Source organism: Silurus meridionalis, chromosome 12 (genome assembly GCF_014805685.1).
Source record: "Silurus meridionalis isolate SWU-2019-XX chromosome 12, ASM1480568v1, whole genome shotgun sequence".
NCBI lineage: Eukaryota > Metazoa > Chordata > Actinopteri > Siluriformes > Siluridae > Silurus > Silurus meridionalis.
The window spans coordinates 15,522,177-15,539,843 of NC_060895.1; the positions used below are offsets into that span (position 1 = coordinate 15,522,177).

At 36.0% G+C, this 17,667-nt stretch overlaps 1 protein-coding gene across 1 annotated transcript in view; it reads right to left on the reverse strand.

The window, feature by feature from the left end:
• Window positions 1-12,299: 12,299 nt before the first annotated feature.
• Window positions 12,300-17,667, reverse strand: part of gbe1b (glucan (1,4-alpha-), branching enzyme 1b) — a 123,054-nt gene continuing 117,686 nt past the window's right edge. Inside the window, exon 16 of the mRNA XM_046862394.1 lies at window positions 12,300-14,571. Within this exon, the coding sequence (XP_046718350.1) occupies window positions 14,509-14,571 (63 nt within the window). The 3' untranslated portion in view covers window positions 12,300-14,508. The remainder of the gene's footprint in view (window positions 14,572-17,667) is intronic.

Genomic DNA, 17,667 nt, shown 5'->3' on the forward strand with positions numbered 1-17,667 from the left:
TTATGTAATCCGTATGAAAGTTGGAAAAGGTAAAGTTTCTACGGTATCACTTCATTAACCGTCTGTGTGGAAACATAGCAAAAGTTCCATTCAGTGTCCTGATAATTTACGTAATTTTAAACAAATTCAAACTTTAACAAGAATATTTTGTCTTAATGCCCCATGTTGAGTTTGGTTTCACTAATAATAAACATACATTTGCTTTAAGTATTAGGGTACTAAAGCTTAGAGTATAGTTAATGAGAAAAGTATTTTTTACTTAAGTAAAAGTCAGAGCTCAGACTTTTTTACTTAAATTTGAGTAAAAAGTATAGTCAGTAAATCAACTTTTACCAGAATATTTTATAACATGAGTTTCTGTATTTCTACTTAAGTGAAGGATGTGTGTACTTTTGCCACCTCTGCTTAATGGTAAATATACTCACAGTAGACCAAGGTTTAAAAATGCAATTCCGCTAAATTCTGTTAGAAAAGAAGTTTAATATAAATGCAAAAACAGAGTTGTTTATTTAGTTATGCATTTGCTATTGATAATTGTTTATTCAGCACAGGTTTCATGCTGGTTTAAACACAGAGTCCAAAAGTTCCTTTTCAGTTGGAAGAACCTTTGTTGAAAGACAGTCTGAGAATTAGGGAAGTTCATTTTACCACCTTCACCTAATTTGCTGTGCTAACCCTAACCCTGTCCGACTATAAGGACTATAACAATAAGCCTGCCTGCCTGCCAAGCAGTAGCAACAACAAAAAATAAGAAAGCATTACATTTTGAGAATCATTTTCTTGTTTATCTCACAGTTTCTTTTCGTTGGTCTAATCACAGAAATGTCAATTGAATGCAAGGTTTCCTATAGCAGCATTTCCAAACTCTGGCTCAATGAATCAGTAGGTGGGTCCTTTTTAGTCTTTACAGGAAAACACTCAAAGGCTCAGGGCATGTTCATTCCACTACCTTTATGTCAGGACAGATAAGAGTCCTCTCCCTGCAGCCAGCTCTTGTTTCTATTATCAGTTTGTTGTTGACTTTTTCCCACCTTTTCTATTTCTCTTTGAACATCTCCAAGCTGTCCATGTACCTCTTTTTGGCTTCCTGTTGTTTTCTATTCCTTCTCACCTTTCTCAATGATATGAACTTCACTGCCAGCCCTTATTTCCATCCACCTCTCAGTTCATTTCTGGTTCTGTTTCACAGCTAGTGGCTCGATCACATTCTCAGTTTCTGTTGGACTTTAAATGTCTTCATTCGTCCTTGCCGTTTTCTCCCCAAAGAGTCTGAACATTTCCAACAGATGATTGTCCTGTTGTTCTCTAACCTTCTTTCTCCTCTGTACTGAGTATTGAAAATATACTGAAATATTTAATTGATTTGTGTTTTTGTCCTCCTGCTATTCCTTCCTGCAGAATATTATGATGTTCTTTGCTTTCTCTTTGATGCCAGCTGCTCTAGACGTTTTTCCTTTTTACAGGTTGCTCAGTTTGCTTCTAGGTCCCCTTCTTTTCTCATAAAATATTTGAAATAAACCCTTACCTTATTATTTTTTTTTTTTATTGTTTCATGCTGCTAGGTGTTCACATGTTCCAAAGTTGGATTCTTTGCCACATCTTTCATTTCCTTTAAATAACAAAGAAAAAAGTCAAAGAAATTATCTTCATGCTTGTTTTGTAATTCTCTATCACTCACCTCAGTCTCTCTCTTCATGTTTTTAATTTTTTTAGACTCTTTCTCCATTATTACTCTGTCTGCTTCAATCTGTCTCTCTGAACCCATCCTTGTCTGCAAGTCTTACTTTTTTCCATTTCCTCCTTGCCTCTTTTTGTCTGCCTTTCCCTCTATCTCTTCCTTCTTTTTTGCTATTGCACATTCTTCCTCTTCTGGTATTAACCAGTTCTAAATATTTTCCCTTCTCAGACACAAGGCCTTCCTCTCATCTGTTCCTTTGAATTCATTTTGTCTATTGAGAGCTCTGAGAATCTCAGTCTGTAATTCCACCTCCAATCTCTTCTCCTCCAAAGGCATTTCCATCTCTTTGTGTTGCTCCTTTCGATTCATCATACGCTTCTCTCTCTCTCTCTCTCTCTCTCTCTCTCTCTCTCTCTCTCACTCTCTCAATGTCTTTCTCTCAGACTGCACTTAGTTGTCTGGCTCATGGATTTCTTTTTCATCTGTAATTCTCTCTCTGTATTCCTCCACCTCTACTTTTTTACTCTTACTTTTTTCATGTCACATCCTGCATTTGTTCCAAATATTCCTCCTCCTCATTCTCTAGCAACTCATCTTTCAACCCCCTTTTTTTCTGCCAAAACTCTCACCTCAATGTCTCCTTACTGTATTTGAGCTCAGCTCTCTCCGTCTCTCACTTTCTTTCCATTTCTTTCAGTATGGCCAACATTTTTTGCTGCATTCTTTCTTTCAGCTCACTTCTCAGTTCATCCTCCTTAAACCATTGATTCTGACATGCTTTTTATTCATTTAACTCCAGTAAATTCCCAGTATTCATCTATGGTTTGACCCGTTTCCTGTCTGATCTGACAGGGGTATTGACATTGTAGTAGTAGTAGTAGACACCAAGGCAAGTCTTTCTCTTTCATACACTTTCACAAGGTTCGGCATGAAGTACCTTAGCTTTTTAGAAATCTTTAAAAAAACAGTTAGTTGTTGTGCATGTGAGCATATGATCACTGGGTCTGTGAGGTTTCATTGCTTCCTATTTTCTAGTTTTATAGATATGAGTGATATGATTAACAATTCAAATATATAAAGGTTATAACATATTTTGTTTCTTAGCTCTTACTTCTACAACATTAACAATAGAAGCATGGCTTTGTCTTGTCAAGCTGCCTCCAATTTTCCTCTTGTATTTGCACCTTCATGTGCTGTTCGTCTCTCTGGTCATATCCAGCTCTAATTTTTACTTTTGACTTGATGAACCGCTGGAGCTACATTTTCAACCTTTGCATTTGCTTCAGTTCTTTCTGTTCCTTACATTGTTTCTTTTTTGCTTTTACAGTTTTTTTTCTTTTTCTGTTTTTTTAACATATTTCACATCATGTTTTTCACTCTCTTCTAGCACTAATAATTTCTCTAATGACCTGTAGGGAACCAAAAAATCACAACCAAATAAATAAATAAATAAATAATTTATTTTTATTTGGAATTGTTATTAGTAATTACATAACATTGACATTAACATACAGAAAAAATGCTTAATACAGTATGTATATTTTATTTTAATTTATTTACAAGCAAATGTGTTTCAAGAAATAAAGCAATGTTTTAAACCGGTCTCTTTAATTAACAAGAGATTTACAGTTTAAAGTAAAAAAATAAACAAACTATTAGATTTCAAAAGAGAAATAAAAGTTTTACCTTGGCAATGCCTATGTTTAAACCCACAACCTTGTGGGAATCTGCTGAGTGGTAAACCAGCACCTTACCCACTGAGCTATCTCTTCCCTATTGCACAAGCAGTCAGTAAGCCTAATGAACCAACATGGCTTATTTTCCACACTTCAACACCATGTAACTCATATTAAAAGTAGGCTAAACAAGTCTTTCAAAGAAGACAAAGAAATAAAGCAATCTTTTAAACAGGTCTCTTTAATTAACAAATAGATTTACAGTTTAAATTCACAAAGTAGACAGACTATTAGATTTCAAAAGAGAAATAAAAATGTCATCTTGGCAATGCGTGGGTTTGAAACAACAAACTTGCGGGGACCTGATGATTGGTAAACCAACACCTTACTCAATCCACTATCTCATCCCTCTTGAGTATGCAGTCAATAAGCCTAATAAATCAACATGGCTTCTTTTCCACACTTTAACACCATGTAACTCATTAAAATTAGGCCAAACAAGTCTTTCAAAAAAGACAAAGAAATAAAGCAATCTTTCTAACAGGTCTCTTTAATTAACAAATAGATTTACAGTTTAATGTCAGAAAATAAACAAACTATTAGATTTCAAAAGAAATAAAATGTCATCTTGGCAATGCCTGGGTTTGAAACCACAAACTTGCGGGGACCTGATGATTGGTAAACCAACACCTTACTCAATCCACTATCTCATCCCGCTTGAGTATGCAGTCAATAAGCCTAATGAATCAACATGGCTTCTTTTCCACACTTCAACACCATGTAACTCATTAAAAGTAGGCCAAACAAGTCTTTCAAAAAAGACAAAGAAATCAAGCAATCGTTTAAACAGGTCTCTTTAATTAACAAATAGATTTACAGTTTAATGTCAGAAAATAAACAAACTATTAGATTTCAAAAGAGAAATAAAAAGATTACATTGGCAATGCCTGGGTTTAAAGCCACAAACTAGGGAGGACCTGCTGATCGGTAAACCAACACCTTAACCACTGAGCTATCTCTCAGCATCTTGTGAAAACAGTCAATAAGCCTAATGAATCAACATGGCTTCTTTTTCACGCTTCAACACCATGTAACTCATTAAAAGTAGACCAAACAAGTCTTTCAAAAATAGTCTGTCTACTTTGTAAATTTACAAAGTTGACAGACTATTAGATTTCAAAAGAGAAATAAAATTGTTACCTTTAAAATGCCTGGGTTCGAACCTACAAACTTGGGAGGACCTGCTGATTGGTAAACCAACACCTAAAACTCTGAGCTATCTCATCTCTCTTACACAACCAGTCAATAAGCCTAATGAACCAACATGGCTTATTTTCCACACTTCAACACCATGTAACTCATTAAAAGTAGGCCAAACAAGTCCTTTAAAAAAGACAAAGAAATAAAGCAATTGTTTAAACAGGTCTCTTAAATTAACAATAGATTTACAGTTTAAATTCACAAAGTAGACAGACTATTAGATTTCAAAAGAGAAATAAAAATGTTATCTTGGCAATGCCTGGGTTTGAAACCACAAACTTGTAGGGACCTGCTGATCGGTAAACCAACACCTTACCCACTGAGCTATCTCATCCTTTCTATGCAACCAGTCAATAAGCCTCCTGAAACAACATGGCTGCTTTTCCACACTTCAACACCATGTAACTCATTAAAAGTAGGCCAAACAAGTCTTTCAAAAAAGACAAAGAAATAAAGCAATCGTTTAAACAGGTCTCTTTAATTAACAAATAGATTTACAGTTTAAATTCACAAAGTAGACAGACTATTAGATTTCAAAAGAGAAATAAAAAGATTACCTTGGCAATGCCTGGGTTTGAAACCACAACCTTGAAGGAACCTGCTGATCGGTAAACCAACAGCTTAAGCACTGAGCTATCTCTCACCTCTTGAGTGAACAGTCAATAAGCCTAATGAACCAACATGGCTGCTTTTCCACACTTCAACACTATGTAACTCATTAAAAGTAGGCCAAACAAGTCTTTCAAAAAAGACAAAGAAATTAAGCAATCGTTTAAACAGATCTCTTTAATTAACAAATAGATTTACAGTTTAATGTCAGAAAATAAACAAACTATTAGATTTCAAAAGAGAAATAAAAAGATTACCTTGGCAATGCCTTGGTTCAAACCAACAAACATGGGGGGACCTGCTGATCGGTAAACCAACAGCTTAAGCACTGAGCTATCTCTCACCTCTTGAGCAAACAGTCAATAAGCCTAATGACCAACATGGCTTCTATTCCACACTTCAACACCATGTAACTCATTAAAAGTAGTCCAAACAAGTCTTTCAAAAAAGACGAAGAAATCAAGCAATCGTCTAAACAGGTCTCATTAATTAACAAATATGTTTACAGTTTAATGTCAGAAAATAAACAAACTATTAGATTTCAAAAGAGAAATAAAAAGATTATCTTGGCAATGCCTGGGCTTGAACCCGTAACCTTGGGGGGACCTGTTGACCAGTAAACCAACACCTTAACCACTGAGCTACCTCTCACTCCTTATGCAAGCAGTCAATAAGCCTAATGAACCAATATGGCTTCTTTTCCACACTTCAACACCATGTAACTCATTAAAAGTAGGCCAAACAAGTCTTTCAAAAAACACAAAGAAATAAAGCAATCGTTTAAACAGGTCTCTGATATTAACAATAGATTTACAGTTTCAACTCACAAAGTAGAAAGACTATTAGATTTCAAAAGAGAAATAAAAATGTTATCTTGGCAATGCCTGGGTTTGAACCCACAAACTTGTAGGGACCTGCTGATTGGTAAACCAACACCTTACCCACTGAGCTATCTCATCCTTTCAGTGCAAGCAGTCATTACGCCTAATGAATCAACATGGCTTCTTTTTCACACTTCAACACCATGTAAATCATTAAAAGTAGGCCAAACAAGTCTTTCAAAAATAGTCTGTCTACTTTGTAAATTTACAACGTAGACAGACTATTAGATTTCAAAAAATAAATAAAAAATATTACCTTGGCGAGGCCTGTGTTTGAAAACACTACCTTGTGCAGACCTGCTGATCGGTAAACCAACACCTTACCCACTGAGCTATCTCATACTTTCTGTGCAAGCAGTCAATAAGCCTAATGAATCAACATGGCTTATTTTCCACACTTCAACATTATGTAACTCATTAAAAGTAGGCCAAACAAGTCTTTCAAGAAAATACAAAGAAATAAAGCAATCTTTTAAACAGGTCTCTTTAATTAACAAATAGATTTACAGTTTAAATTCACAAAGTAGACAGACTATTAGATTTCAAAAGAGAAATAAAAAGATTACGTTGGCAATGCCTGGTTTGAACCCACAACCTTGTGGGGACCTGCAGATTGGTAAAACAACACCTTAACCACTGAGCTATCTCTCACCACTTGTGCAAGCAGTCAATAAGCCTAATGAATCAACATGGCTTCTTTTCACACTTCAACACCATGTAACTCATTAAAAGTAGGCCAAACAAGTCTTTCAAGAAAATACAAAGAAATAAAGCAATTGTTTAAACAGGTCTCTTAAATTAACAATAGATTTACAGTTTAAATTTACAAAGTAGACAGACTATTCGATTTCAAAAGAGAAATAAAATACTTACCTTGGGAATGCCTGGGCTTGAACACACAACCTTGTGGCGATCTGGCAGTCGGTAAACCAACACCTTACCAACTGTGCTATCTCTACTTAACTGCAAAACAGTCAATAAGCCTAATGAACCTTCATGGCTTCTTTTCCATACTTCAACACCATTTAACTCATATTACAAGCAGGCCAAACAAGTCTTTCAAAAAAGACAAAGAAATAAAGCAATCTTTTAAACAGGTCTCTTTAATTAACAAATAGATTTACAGTTTAAATTCACAAAGTGGACAGACTATTAGATTTCAAAAGATAAATAAAAAATTTACCTTGCTAACAGCAGGATTTAAACCCACAACCTTGTGGGGACCTGTTGATCAGTAAACCAACACCTTACCCACTGAGCTATCTCATTCCTCTTGTGCAAATAGTCAATAGGCCTAATGAACCAACATGGCTTCTTTTCCATACTTCAAAAACATGTTCTTTTCCACACTTCAACACCATGTAACTCATTAAAAGTAGGCCAAACAAGTCTTTCAAAAATAGTCTGTCTACTTTGTAAATTTACAACGTAGACAGACTATTAGATTTCAAAAAAGAAATAAAAAATATTACCTTGGCAATGCCTGGGTTTGAAATCACAACCTTGTGCAGACCTGCTGATCGGTAAACCAACACCTTACCCACTGAGCTATCTCATACCTTCTGTGCAAGCAGTCAATAAGCCTAATGAATCAACATGGCTTCTTTTCCACACTTCAACACTATGTAACTCATTAAAAGTAGGCCAAAAAAGTATTTCAAAAAAGACTAAGAAATAAAGCAATCTTTTAAACAGGTCTCTTTTATTAACAAATAGATATACAGTTTAAATTCACAAAGTAGACAGACTATTAGATATCAAAAGAGAAATAAAAAATTTACCTCGGCAACATCGGGGATTGAACCATTAACCTTGCAGCGATCTGCTAAATGATAAACAAACACCTTACCCACTGAGCTATCTACAGTCTTTAATCTCTTTAAAGTTGCATCTCGTGCATAGAATATAGTCCACCTGTGTGCACCTTACAGAGACTTTAGCTATGTTGTTAGCAAGTCATTGCCCCTCTACCTTATGAGCACTAACATCTTGATGCTGGATCAGTAGATTTTAAAAATTTGGATTCAGATTGGATTATATCTGTACTATTCACCACTTTAGCTTTATAAAGAGATATGTATCTGGGCCCTATTCTCCCTTTCTCCATTAGGTCATGCCAAAGCTATATCATGGCATCACTACTAGCCACAGACTGAGGGTAAGATGAGTAGCTCTGTTATCTAAGTGGTTAGCAATTACAATAAATGTATACATTTATAATAAAGTCATGAAACATTTATATGAAAATAGTGTGTTAGTAGTTCACTTTTAAGGCCTTGCACAGAGCACAGAGCTTTGCCGAATGTCTGTAGTTATCTAATACAGATAATCCCCGAGTTACAATGGTTCGACTTACGATATTTCGATGTTACGATGTCGATAGTGATACGACAAAATTGTGTTGGACACGCAGCTGGGATGAGCTTATCTCTTCCCTGTGAGATGACCCACTCTCAGCACTCGACGGAGTAAAGTTGTCTCAGTGTGTATTTCTATCTGTTTCAAACGGTTTCAAACAGCAATTTAAGTGATTAAAACATGTCTTCCAAATCCCCAAGTATGTCTAGTGCTGAAAGTGATAAAAAGAAGAGGAAAGCCATCAGTTTAGAGCAGAAAATGAAAATTATATATCAGCATGAAGCCGAAAAGTTTGTCATAGTCATAGTACCATCTTCAACTTACGATATTTTTGACTTAGAATGGAGTCGTTGTAGCATATTTTCATCGTAAGTGGGGACTTAACACCATTTGTATATATTGCAGTAAAATATCAAAAAGATAATCCACTAGAGTTAAAATAGCAGCTGCTAATTTTAGGTACGACGATTTTTTTTTTTGGAAGTTTATTAGTAATCTGTTGAAAGTAAACTCTTTGTGAACACTGTTTTATGTATGCAGAAAGGCTCAGCCAGAAAGTGAAAAAAGTGTATTATCATTTAATTATCATTATTTAATTAAATTATTTTAAATTACTACTACTACTAAAAATAATATATTCCATTACCTAAATCACATTAAAGTATTTTTAAACCTAAATTGACAATTAATGAATGTAGAATGTATTGCCTGGCATACAACAGTCCATGCGAAATTAGGATTGAAAGACCTGGAGTTGGCCAACCTCTTTTTGATTAATTTCCTATTGCCATTAAAAATGAGTGTTTGAATATAGACAGATCCACAATAAATTACATTAAGGGCTTGATTTTTAACAGATCTATTATATTAAAATTATTTAATGCATTTTCATGTAATCTAACAAAAATAATTTGCTTAGTAATAACATCATTTGTGGCTCAGTGTACCCAGAAGTTTCATTCTGGTGAATCAACAGTAATAGTACTTAATTTTGTTCGTTTTATAAATGTATATACATTTATAAGTAAATAGTTTAATAATCTATTCTGTAATATACATTACATTTATATTTTATTATTGAGCGATAGATGAGGCATGAGAGTGGGAAGGACGTGACACACACTTCCAGAACAATGTAACGGTGTGGTCAGCAATACCGTGTGTGACCTCTAGGGCATATATTACACAGTCACACAGATTTTGTCTTGAAAATGGACCCCATGGGGTCTTCAGAAAAAACCTCACTGGGCGTGTCTAGACACTGTTTGGAAGGTGCTTGTATGGCTTTGCTGGTGGGGACCTCAATTTAGGTGGGTCCCCATGAGTCAGTGTGCATTCAGGTCGAAGTCCTCACCGAGACAGGAGAACAAGAACACACACACACACACACACACACACACACACACACACACACACACACACACACACACACACACACACACACACAGAAATCCCTGGAGCCACCTATAGAGGGCAGCATTATCTCACAGTGTCTACTTTTTTCTGCTGAGTGAACTTCACTGCACGCTTCATGAAAACGAGGACAAGCTGAAGTCGGTGTGTCCTAGAAAGACCTTTTAGGCAGAGCCTGCACTGAAAATGCAACAGCTAGGCAACAGCACAACACCTGGGGGCATGTGGTGTCCTCAGCTTTAATATGGAGACCAAAGTGTTTGATAACACACATGTATCAGGTCTTCTTCCAGTTTGTTTTGCAGGTCTGGGATGTTTCTGGACTTTTTAGGTCAAGTAATGAAAGGTGACCGACGAAAGTAATGCAAACAAACCCAAAAACTTTTACTATTCAGATTACTGTGTTTTATTCTTCCATGGTAACAACCTGAGACTGTAATATGAATTAACGAACCAAAACAAACAAACAAACCAAACATGTACATGTGAACTAAGTCTCTTCATCTATAAGTTTGAGCCTAGTTTGATCCAGTAGGCCCAAATCCCCCTTGAAGAAATGACAGAATGAAAGAGGAATTGAAAAAGAGAAATGAAGATGCCCTGTCCCACACATGTGCCCTCGTGGAGGTGTTCGAGTGCCTTCTTCAGCCTTCATTTCCATACCTGCTTCCTCACACTCACAGCAGTGATTAATGACAAGGAGCAAACTTGATTAGCACCAAAAGAGACCAGCTGTAACAAAGTCGGCCCCGTTCTCCTCCAGACTCGTCTCTTTCTGTTAACGCTCTCCATTTCAGAACACTAATGAACATGCCTCTGGACAGCATGAAAGGTGTGATTAAGCAAAAGGTACCTCCTCCAGGCTGACAATGGAGCTTGTTCATGAGGCAGATATTTATGCAGAGTGGCGCTCTCATGCTTTTAGAGAGCTGAAAAGGGAGATGATATAAAAAATGCTCTGGGTGTTACATAAAGAGAAACAGGGATTTGGAACACTCGCAGAGAACCATTAGAGAGATGGTGTCAGAATATAAATGCAAATCTTTTTTTTTTCTTATTTTGCTTGTGGTAGGAAAAAGATCAAACTGAGCATATGGTATAGCAGTTAAAACAGTTTAGGGTCTATTGCACGGCTCAGTGTTCAAATAAAATGAAAGCAAGCACTAAACAGAACACACTTCCTTTTGCCAAATATTACCTGGTAGCAGCAGTATTGATATTTAGCGTGGTGTAAGTTTCAATAATTTTACACTCATTCAAAGGCCGTATTTAATATATTCATCTGTAGGGATATGCTTTCTCAGGTCCTTTCTCTTTACAGACTGCTCAAAAGCATCATCAGCTCATTTCCCTCAACTCAATAGGAAATGGTACTGCACTGTTTTATAATACAGCTGCACAGATTTCTATTCAGTGTTTACTGAACCTTTGCATTATTCATCCACCTCAGCATAATTGCACCATTAATCTTGCACTAATAGCTCCTCAGGTACTGTTAAAATGTACATAATTATATTTGCAAAGCTCTGGTTTTATTTTGTTCGGTATTTATCTGCACAGCCTTTTTGTAAAGAAATATTATTATATTATTACATTTTACTTGTTTACTACATTATTTCTTATGTATTATTTGTATGCTGCTGTAGCAGCAAAATGATTTGATCACTTCTTTCCTGATGGTGCATTTTTATATAAACAAAGAAAGTCCTCTGACTCACTTTCAGTAAGTGCTTTATCCTTGGATCCAGGGACTCTGAGCGTCTGACGGGAATTCATTCGGGATGAGATGCTGGTCACCAAAGATTAGTCCTTTTATAATAGAATATTTTAAAATCAAGATACACAACAGCTCTTGATGTTTAGGCAACATTTTATATAATGTATACATACAGGTGACAAAGGATAAAAAAACAACAAACTGCAAGGTTGTTGAAGTTGTCTCTAAGGTGGCTTAAGGGTTTAGTCATTACAGTCTCTGGAACTGTACTGGAAGGTCGAATGGCATTCTTCCATAAACCTTTTTCAGGCAATTGGTGTTTTGATGATGGCAGTAGAGCTCGAGGTCCATCTCCTATAAGTGTGCAGTTAGGTTGATATCCGGTGACTGTGAAGACCACAGCATATGATTTATATCATTTTCATCACATCAAATTACTCCGAGACCTCATGCCTTGTGAATGGAATGCTGTCATCCGGTTAGATGCCACTCTCATCGCAAATGAAATGTTCCCAATCTTAGGATAAAAGTATTCAAAAGAACTCTGTATTGATTTACAGTGACCGTTTCCTCTATGAGGACAAGTGGAGCTGAACCATTCCAGAAAAAAGCTTCCTATAGTGTAACAGAGCCACTGATTTATTTTCCCCCATTTTTTTCTTTCATTTGCCTCCCATCTACACATAATAAGTATGACAATACACCAGTTTGTTGTGTGTATAATATATTTATTTCCCCACAAAAAAACTGAAAACTGTGGAGAACCGTGTTGATCCCGAGGAGAAAACTGAAATTCAAAAACATTCCATTTGCACAGAAATTTGTACACGATTACATCCACTTACATTGAATTATCTCACTTTCATCTGTCAGGAAAAGAAAAACAAAACCAAACAATGTGCAAATAGCTTTCTGAAAACAGATTTGACTTAACAGTATGAAGGAAAAACAAATTACCACACACACACACACACACACACACACACACACACACACACACACACACACAACTTCTATATGAGCATCTCATTTTTTTTCATGGGACAATGGGGCTTGATGGGAACACAAAGCAGATCGAGAGGTACATCTCTTTACACACAAAAGGGCAAAGGAAAAAAGACTATTTATTCAGCAGAGCAGGTTCAGCATAATAACCCCTAATGTATTTACACACAGATTTGTTCTGCTTTCTCTTTAGAGGATTCAAAAGCAGGCCAGCATTATCTTCAAGTAGCTACTCGACATTAATGAGAAACACTGTTGTTGAAGAGGGAAGGCAGGCAACAGAAAGTTTATAATCGACCAAAATTATAATGGGACAGCGTGCTGCCCATTTACCCATTATAATTCTGTGAGGCTTTATTTAACAGATGAGACCAATACACAGAAGGAAAATTTGTGCCAGCACTTCATTTACGGTTGACTTTAAGTGGTAAGTAAGTGGTTCCTTATCTAACATTTATATTTATATGTAAATATATTTGAACTAACACCTTATTTTAGGCCTAATTCAAACAACACAATCAAATCCTTGTTAGAATTTCTCTAAATAGTCAACAAAGTGAAACACTATTAATACAGTGTCTATAGTTATATATTTCATTCAGACATTCAGATCTAAACTGAATATTCAGCTGGTGTTATATTGAACAGGATTTTCTCTATAATAAACAGATGCAGATAAATAATTGTGTCTAATGCATAAGAGATGATGTGCTTTTCCTATTAAATGAATACACTGGTGTTTTTGTTTTGTTTTTTGTTTTTAAATCATCTGTCTGACATTTAGTTCATATCCTCCCACTAAGATCAAATAATCATTCATAGTCAAGTGGTTTTATTTTTGTTTTTTAAATATTGAAAGGCAGACAAAATTAATATGGTCAGCCTAATAATTTACAAAATATCATAAATCAGACCTGGGGGATTATTTAAAAATAGACATTAAATGCAGAGTGAACAGCTCACGCATCTTAATTCGGATGATTACTTAATCTTCGTAGTAACAAAAAATATCAGGAGGTATTTCATCTATATGTACAATAATAGACATACAGTTTGTGCTGTTCACAGGATAACATACAATCATAACCTCATGATCACATCTTTATCCCATCACAGCAGCTCTGAAGCCACTCCCAGGGATTACACTGGGTACTGAGACTCCAGTTTAATAAAGGCTCATTATTTTTGGTGTCAAACGTTTTACAAACTCATTTTGCATCATTTTGCATGATCATTTCTGATGACAAGTTCACATGAACCATGTGACAAAGATGTGTTTTTTTTTTACATTTTGACTTTGCGTTTTCTAAACAGGTTTATATTTCATATAATTATAAATGACTTCATAGTTCAGTGCAACTTGTACCTAAAGATGATGTTACATCAGATCAAACACACAGACTAATTTATGGTTGTTTAAATTCAGCCATGAAAATATAAATCTAAAAGTATTTCTACACAAAATCCTGTATAATACAATATGTGTGGAGGGTTTCTCTTAACATCATGTACTCCTATAAACACAACATTGAGGCCAATTGTTACCACACGCCATATATAAATTTTTAATAAATTAATTAATTGGATTATCATTAATTAATGGATTAATAACAGTATCAGATATTATACCAAATAGATACAATGTGCTGTGCATAAAGAAAAAAAGATTCTATGTGTCACAGTGTAACAGCAACATTTGGATGCACTACAAACTACTTTTAGCCGATTACGTTATACGGCACATTAATTCCAGTGTGTTATCCTGAAAGCAAATCAGGTTGTGTTTGGAAACTGACGTGAGTGGGATAGGTGAAGAACAGGTGAAGCGAGGCTGTTATGGCGTATCACGCACAAACTTTAGATGGAAAGCAGCGGAGAGAGACATTTGCGGAGTATCAATTTCACTGTGTTTCAGTAGCAGTAATCGATTTCTTCGTTGGCTAGAACAACAGCCGTTCTGCAGGGAATGTAAACCTGTGAAAAAAAAAACGGAGAGGAAAACAGAATAAGACTAAAGGCAAGAATTTTGTCCACCTCTGGGACAACATAGTGGAGTTTAAAGTGAGTCTGTAGCTATACACGTAGCATTTTAGGATCAATTTTTGTTGTTGAATCTGATTGGTAACAAGATGTTGATTAATTCTCATTAACAGTGGCTTGGGCAATAGTGTCAGTTGTATTTAACTCATAGGTGTATATTAATTTACTAGGAATAATATATTTAATTGTTACACTGACAACACATTTACAGAGACTTGGATTGAGAGGTCACGCTTTATAAGTGAAGGCAAATAAAATAATACTGAAATAATTCAGCGCAGCATGCTTACATCTCAAAGTGCTTCCCTAAATCCAACATACAGCAGCCATTTTTTTTCCCTTTCAAGTGGTAGTTGCCATGAACCACAATAGATAAGTGCACTTTCATTTCTACTGAAGCTGGTCCAAATGGAGGCTGGGTGCTGTGCTTGATATAAAACACACACCCTAAGAAAGCAGACCAAACCAAAGAGTAGATTTCAGTGGATGATTACTGTTTACTGATCTGTATGATTGCATCTTTATTTGTGATGTGACTGAGCATTTCAACAGTAATGACAAAACCTAATTATCAATCGTAATAGCTATAATCCACCATCAAAAATCTTTTCCTGTTAAAAACACTACCGTTATATATCTTTACATCGATTCCACTGAATAAGATTCAAATATCAGGTTAATAACAATGATTCTGCTTATACCAACCCGAATGGGAAATCCTGTTTCTCATCATGTTTACATAAAAAATAAATCAGTATAATAAACATTAATATTTATTAAACAATGGGGTCTCTAAATACTTGATTCTGATTTGCTAGAAGGTACAATTTCAAACTGTTAAATAGGTGGTTCCAGTCACTCTAATCACCTATAAACACCCGTTACCACCGTAACACGTGGTTACAGTTTCATACAGAGTGAGACCGCTGAAGTGGCACACAATCTCTCTCTCTCTCTCTCTCTCTCTCTCTCTCTCTCCCTTTTTCTCTCTAATAACCATTTAAATAAATGTAGTCGTATTTCTCTCCTGTGTATAATTTAGAGTGGGCAGAAATCTAAATCTAATAACCTGCATATTAAATATGAAGTTTTATCCTTTCATTCAAATACTACACTACAAACATCAATGACAGCTTTAACTGCCATTAACTAGAGGGAGTGGTAACTTAGTGGTTAAGGTGCTGGGTTACTGATCGGAAGGTTGGGGGTTCAAGCCCCAGAATCGCCAAGCTGCCACTATTGGGCCCTTGAGCAAGGCCCCTAACCCTCTATACTCCAGGGGCACCGTATCATGGCTGACCCTGCACTCTGATCCCAGCTTCTGAGCAAGCTGCGATATGCGACGAACGAATTTCACTGTGAAATAATTTATATGTGACAAATAAAGGCTTTTCTATTCTATTCTATTCTATTCTATTCTAACTCGTTCATGCCGTCAGGTGATCAAGTTATGCATTAAAATAGTGTAATGCGTCTATCAGCTGTGAATTAATTAATAAAAATCTAGTGACCTCACAAACCTCACATAGGGCTCAGTCTTTCGTTTCCATGAAAACCTCCCATTCTAGTGTCAGATCAAGGGTTAATGACTACATATTAATATAAAGATACATGATACATTTAACACTTAAAGAAGGAGTCATTTGTGTCAGCTCATTGTAAGGCTCAGGGAGTTTTCTGCAATGGACAAGCATTCAGGATATTGTGCATCCTGCTTTTCCATGAAAATCTTTGAAACATTTGATGTGCTCATTAATAAAACATTTTAAAAGCTGTTGCACTAAAACGTGGAAATTCTGCTTTGAATTTGGAATTTCTGTTTTTGTTCCCCCTGTAATTGTGTGCTTCATTATTTTCTTGTTTACTTTTTTTACTTTTTTATGCAATGAGAGGTATAATATGACAGTCAAGACACTCCACGATGCGTAACTGATAAGTATATAAAACAGTTTTGAGAGGAAAGATGTTAAAAGAAATAAAAACAATGTGTGTATTCCATCAATCATTATAACGGTTTTGTATTTTTGGAAAAAGCTGCCAGCTGCTGGACAGAAAAACATCTTGAGCCTCCAGCAATGTGGAGATTGTTGGTACTGCCTCAATATGACTTCTCTTTCAATCACAGAATGAGACAAAATGAGTGAAAGTCACAGTGTAGTTTGTGTTAACAGTTTAGGATCATCTTTTTCATTCGCCCTGGTGGCGTTTCATTTCACGTTCGGTGCTCCTGTGAATTTTATTTCCAATGCTCTACATATGCAAGGTCTAATGTGGAAAATTACTGTTTGCTCTGCATGAGAACAGCTGTTTCAGGTTTTTTCCCCTGACAATGTGCAAATGTTCTCAATCAATTCCTATTCATGTAAATCAAATTCATCTATGCTTTAGATGAATAGTAAGCCTGTTACCTATGCAGCAAATTTGTACCACTATTACTGTATTCCCTGCTAGTCTGTCGACAGGCCAATCAGCATTGTCACACTCATCATGTGTTTTCAGAAGAACAGTAATTATCTGACTCAGTCTATGCGAACTTTCCAACAGATTTCCTATTTCTCTTTAATAGTGATCAGGGAAAGAGAAAATTTGGGAAGCTTTGCACCTATTCCACGCTGTATTTACCACAATGACATCTGAAGTTCAGTCCAAAAATAGGCTTTGCCTCGGCTGGATGAGTCACTTGGGGTCTGACACCCTGTAATTCTCCTTTAATGCTATTCCAAGAGAATCACATGCACCTTCCTAGCCAGAATCCACTTAACATGCTAAGAAATGAACCCAGTTTGGTCGAACAACTCCCGCTGGAGTTAGAGCCGCAACACACCAGCACAATGTTGCATGTCACGCATTCCAATCTTGCCTATCCGTGAGCTTTCACTCTTTAAGACACCTGAGTTAACCAAGAGCATACACTGGCAAACACACAAAGTTGACTCCGTAGAGGCCAGAGGCACGTTTCAGTGCTTCTCTCCCCCACTGAAAGCCTGCTGGTTCCCCCCAATGCATCTGAGAGCGTTCACTGGGCTGAGA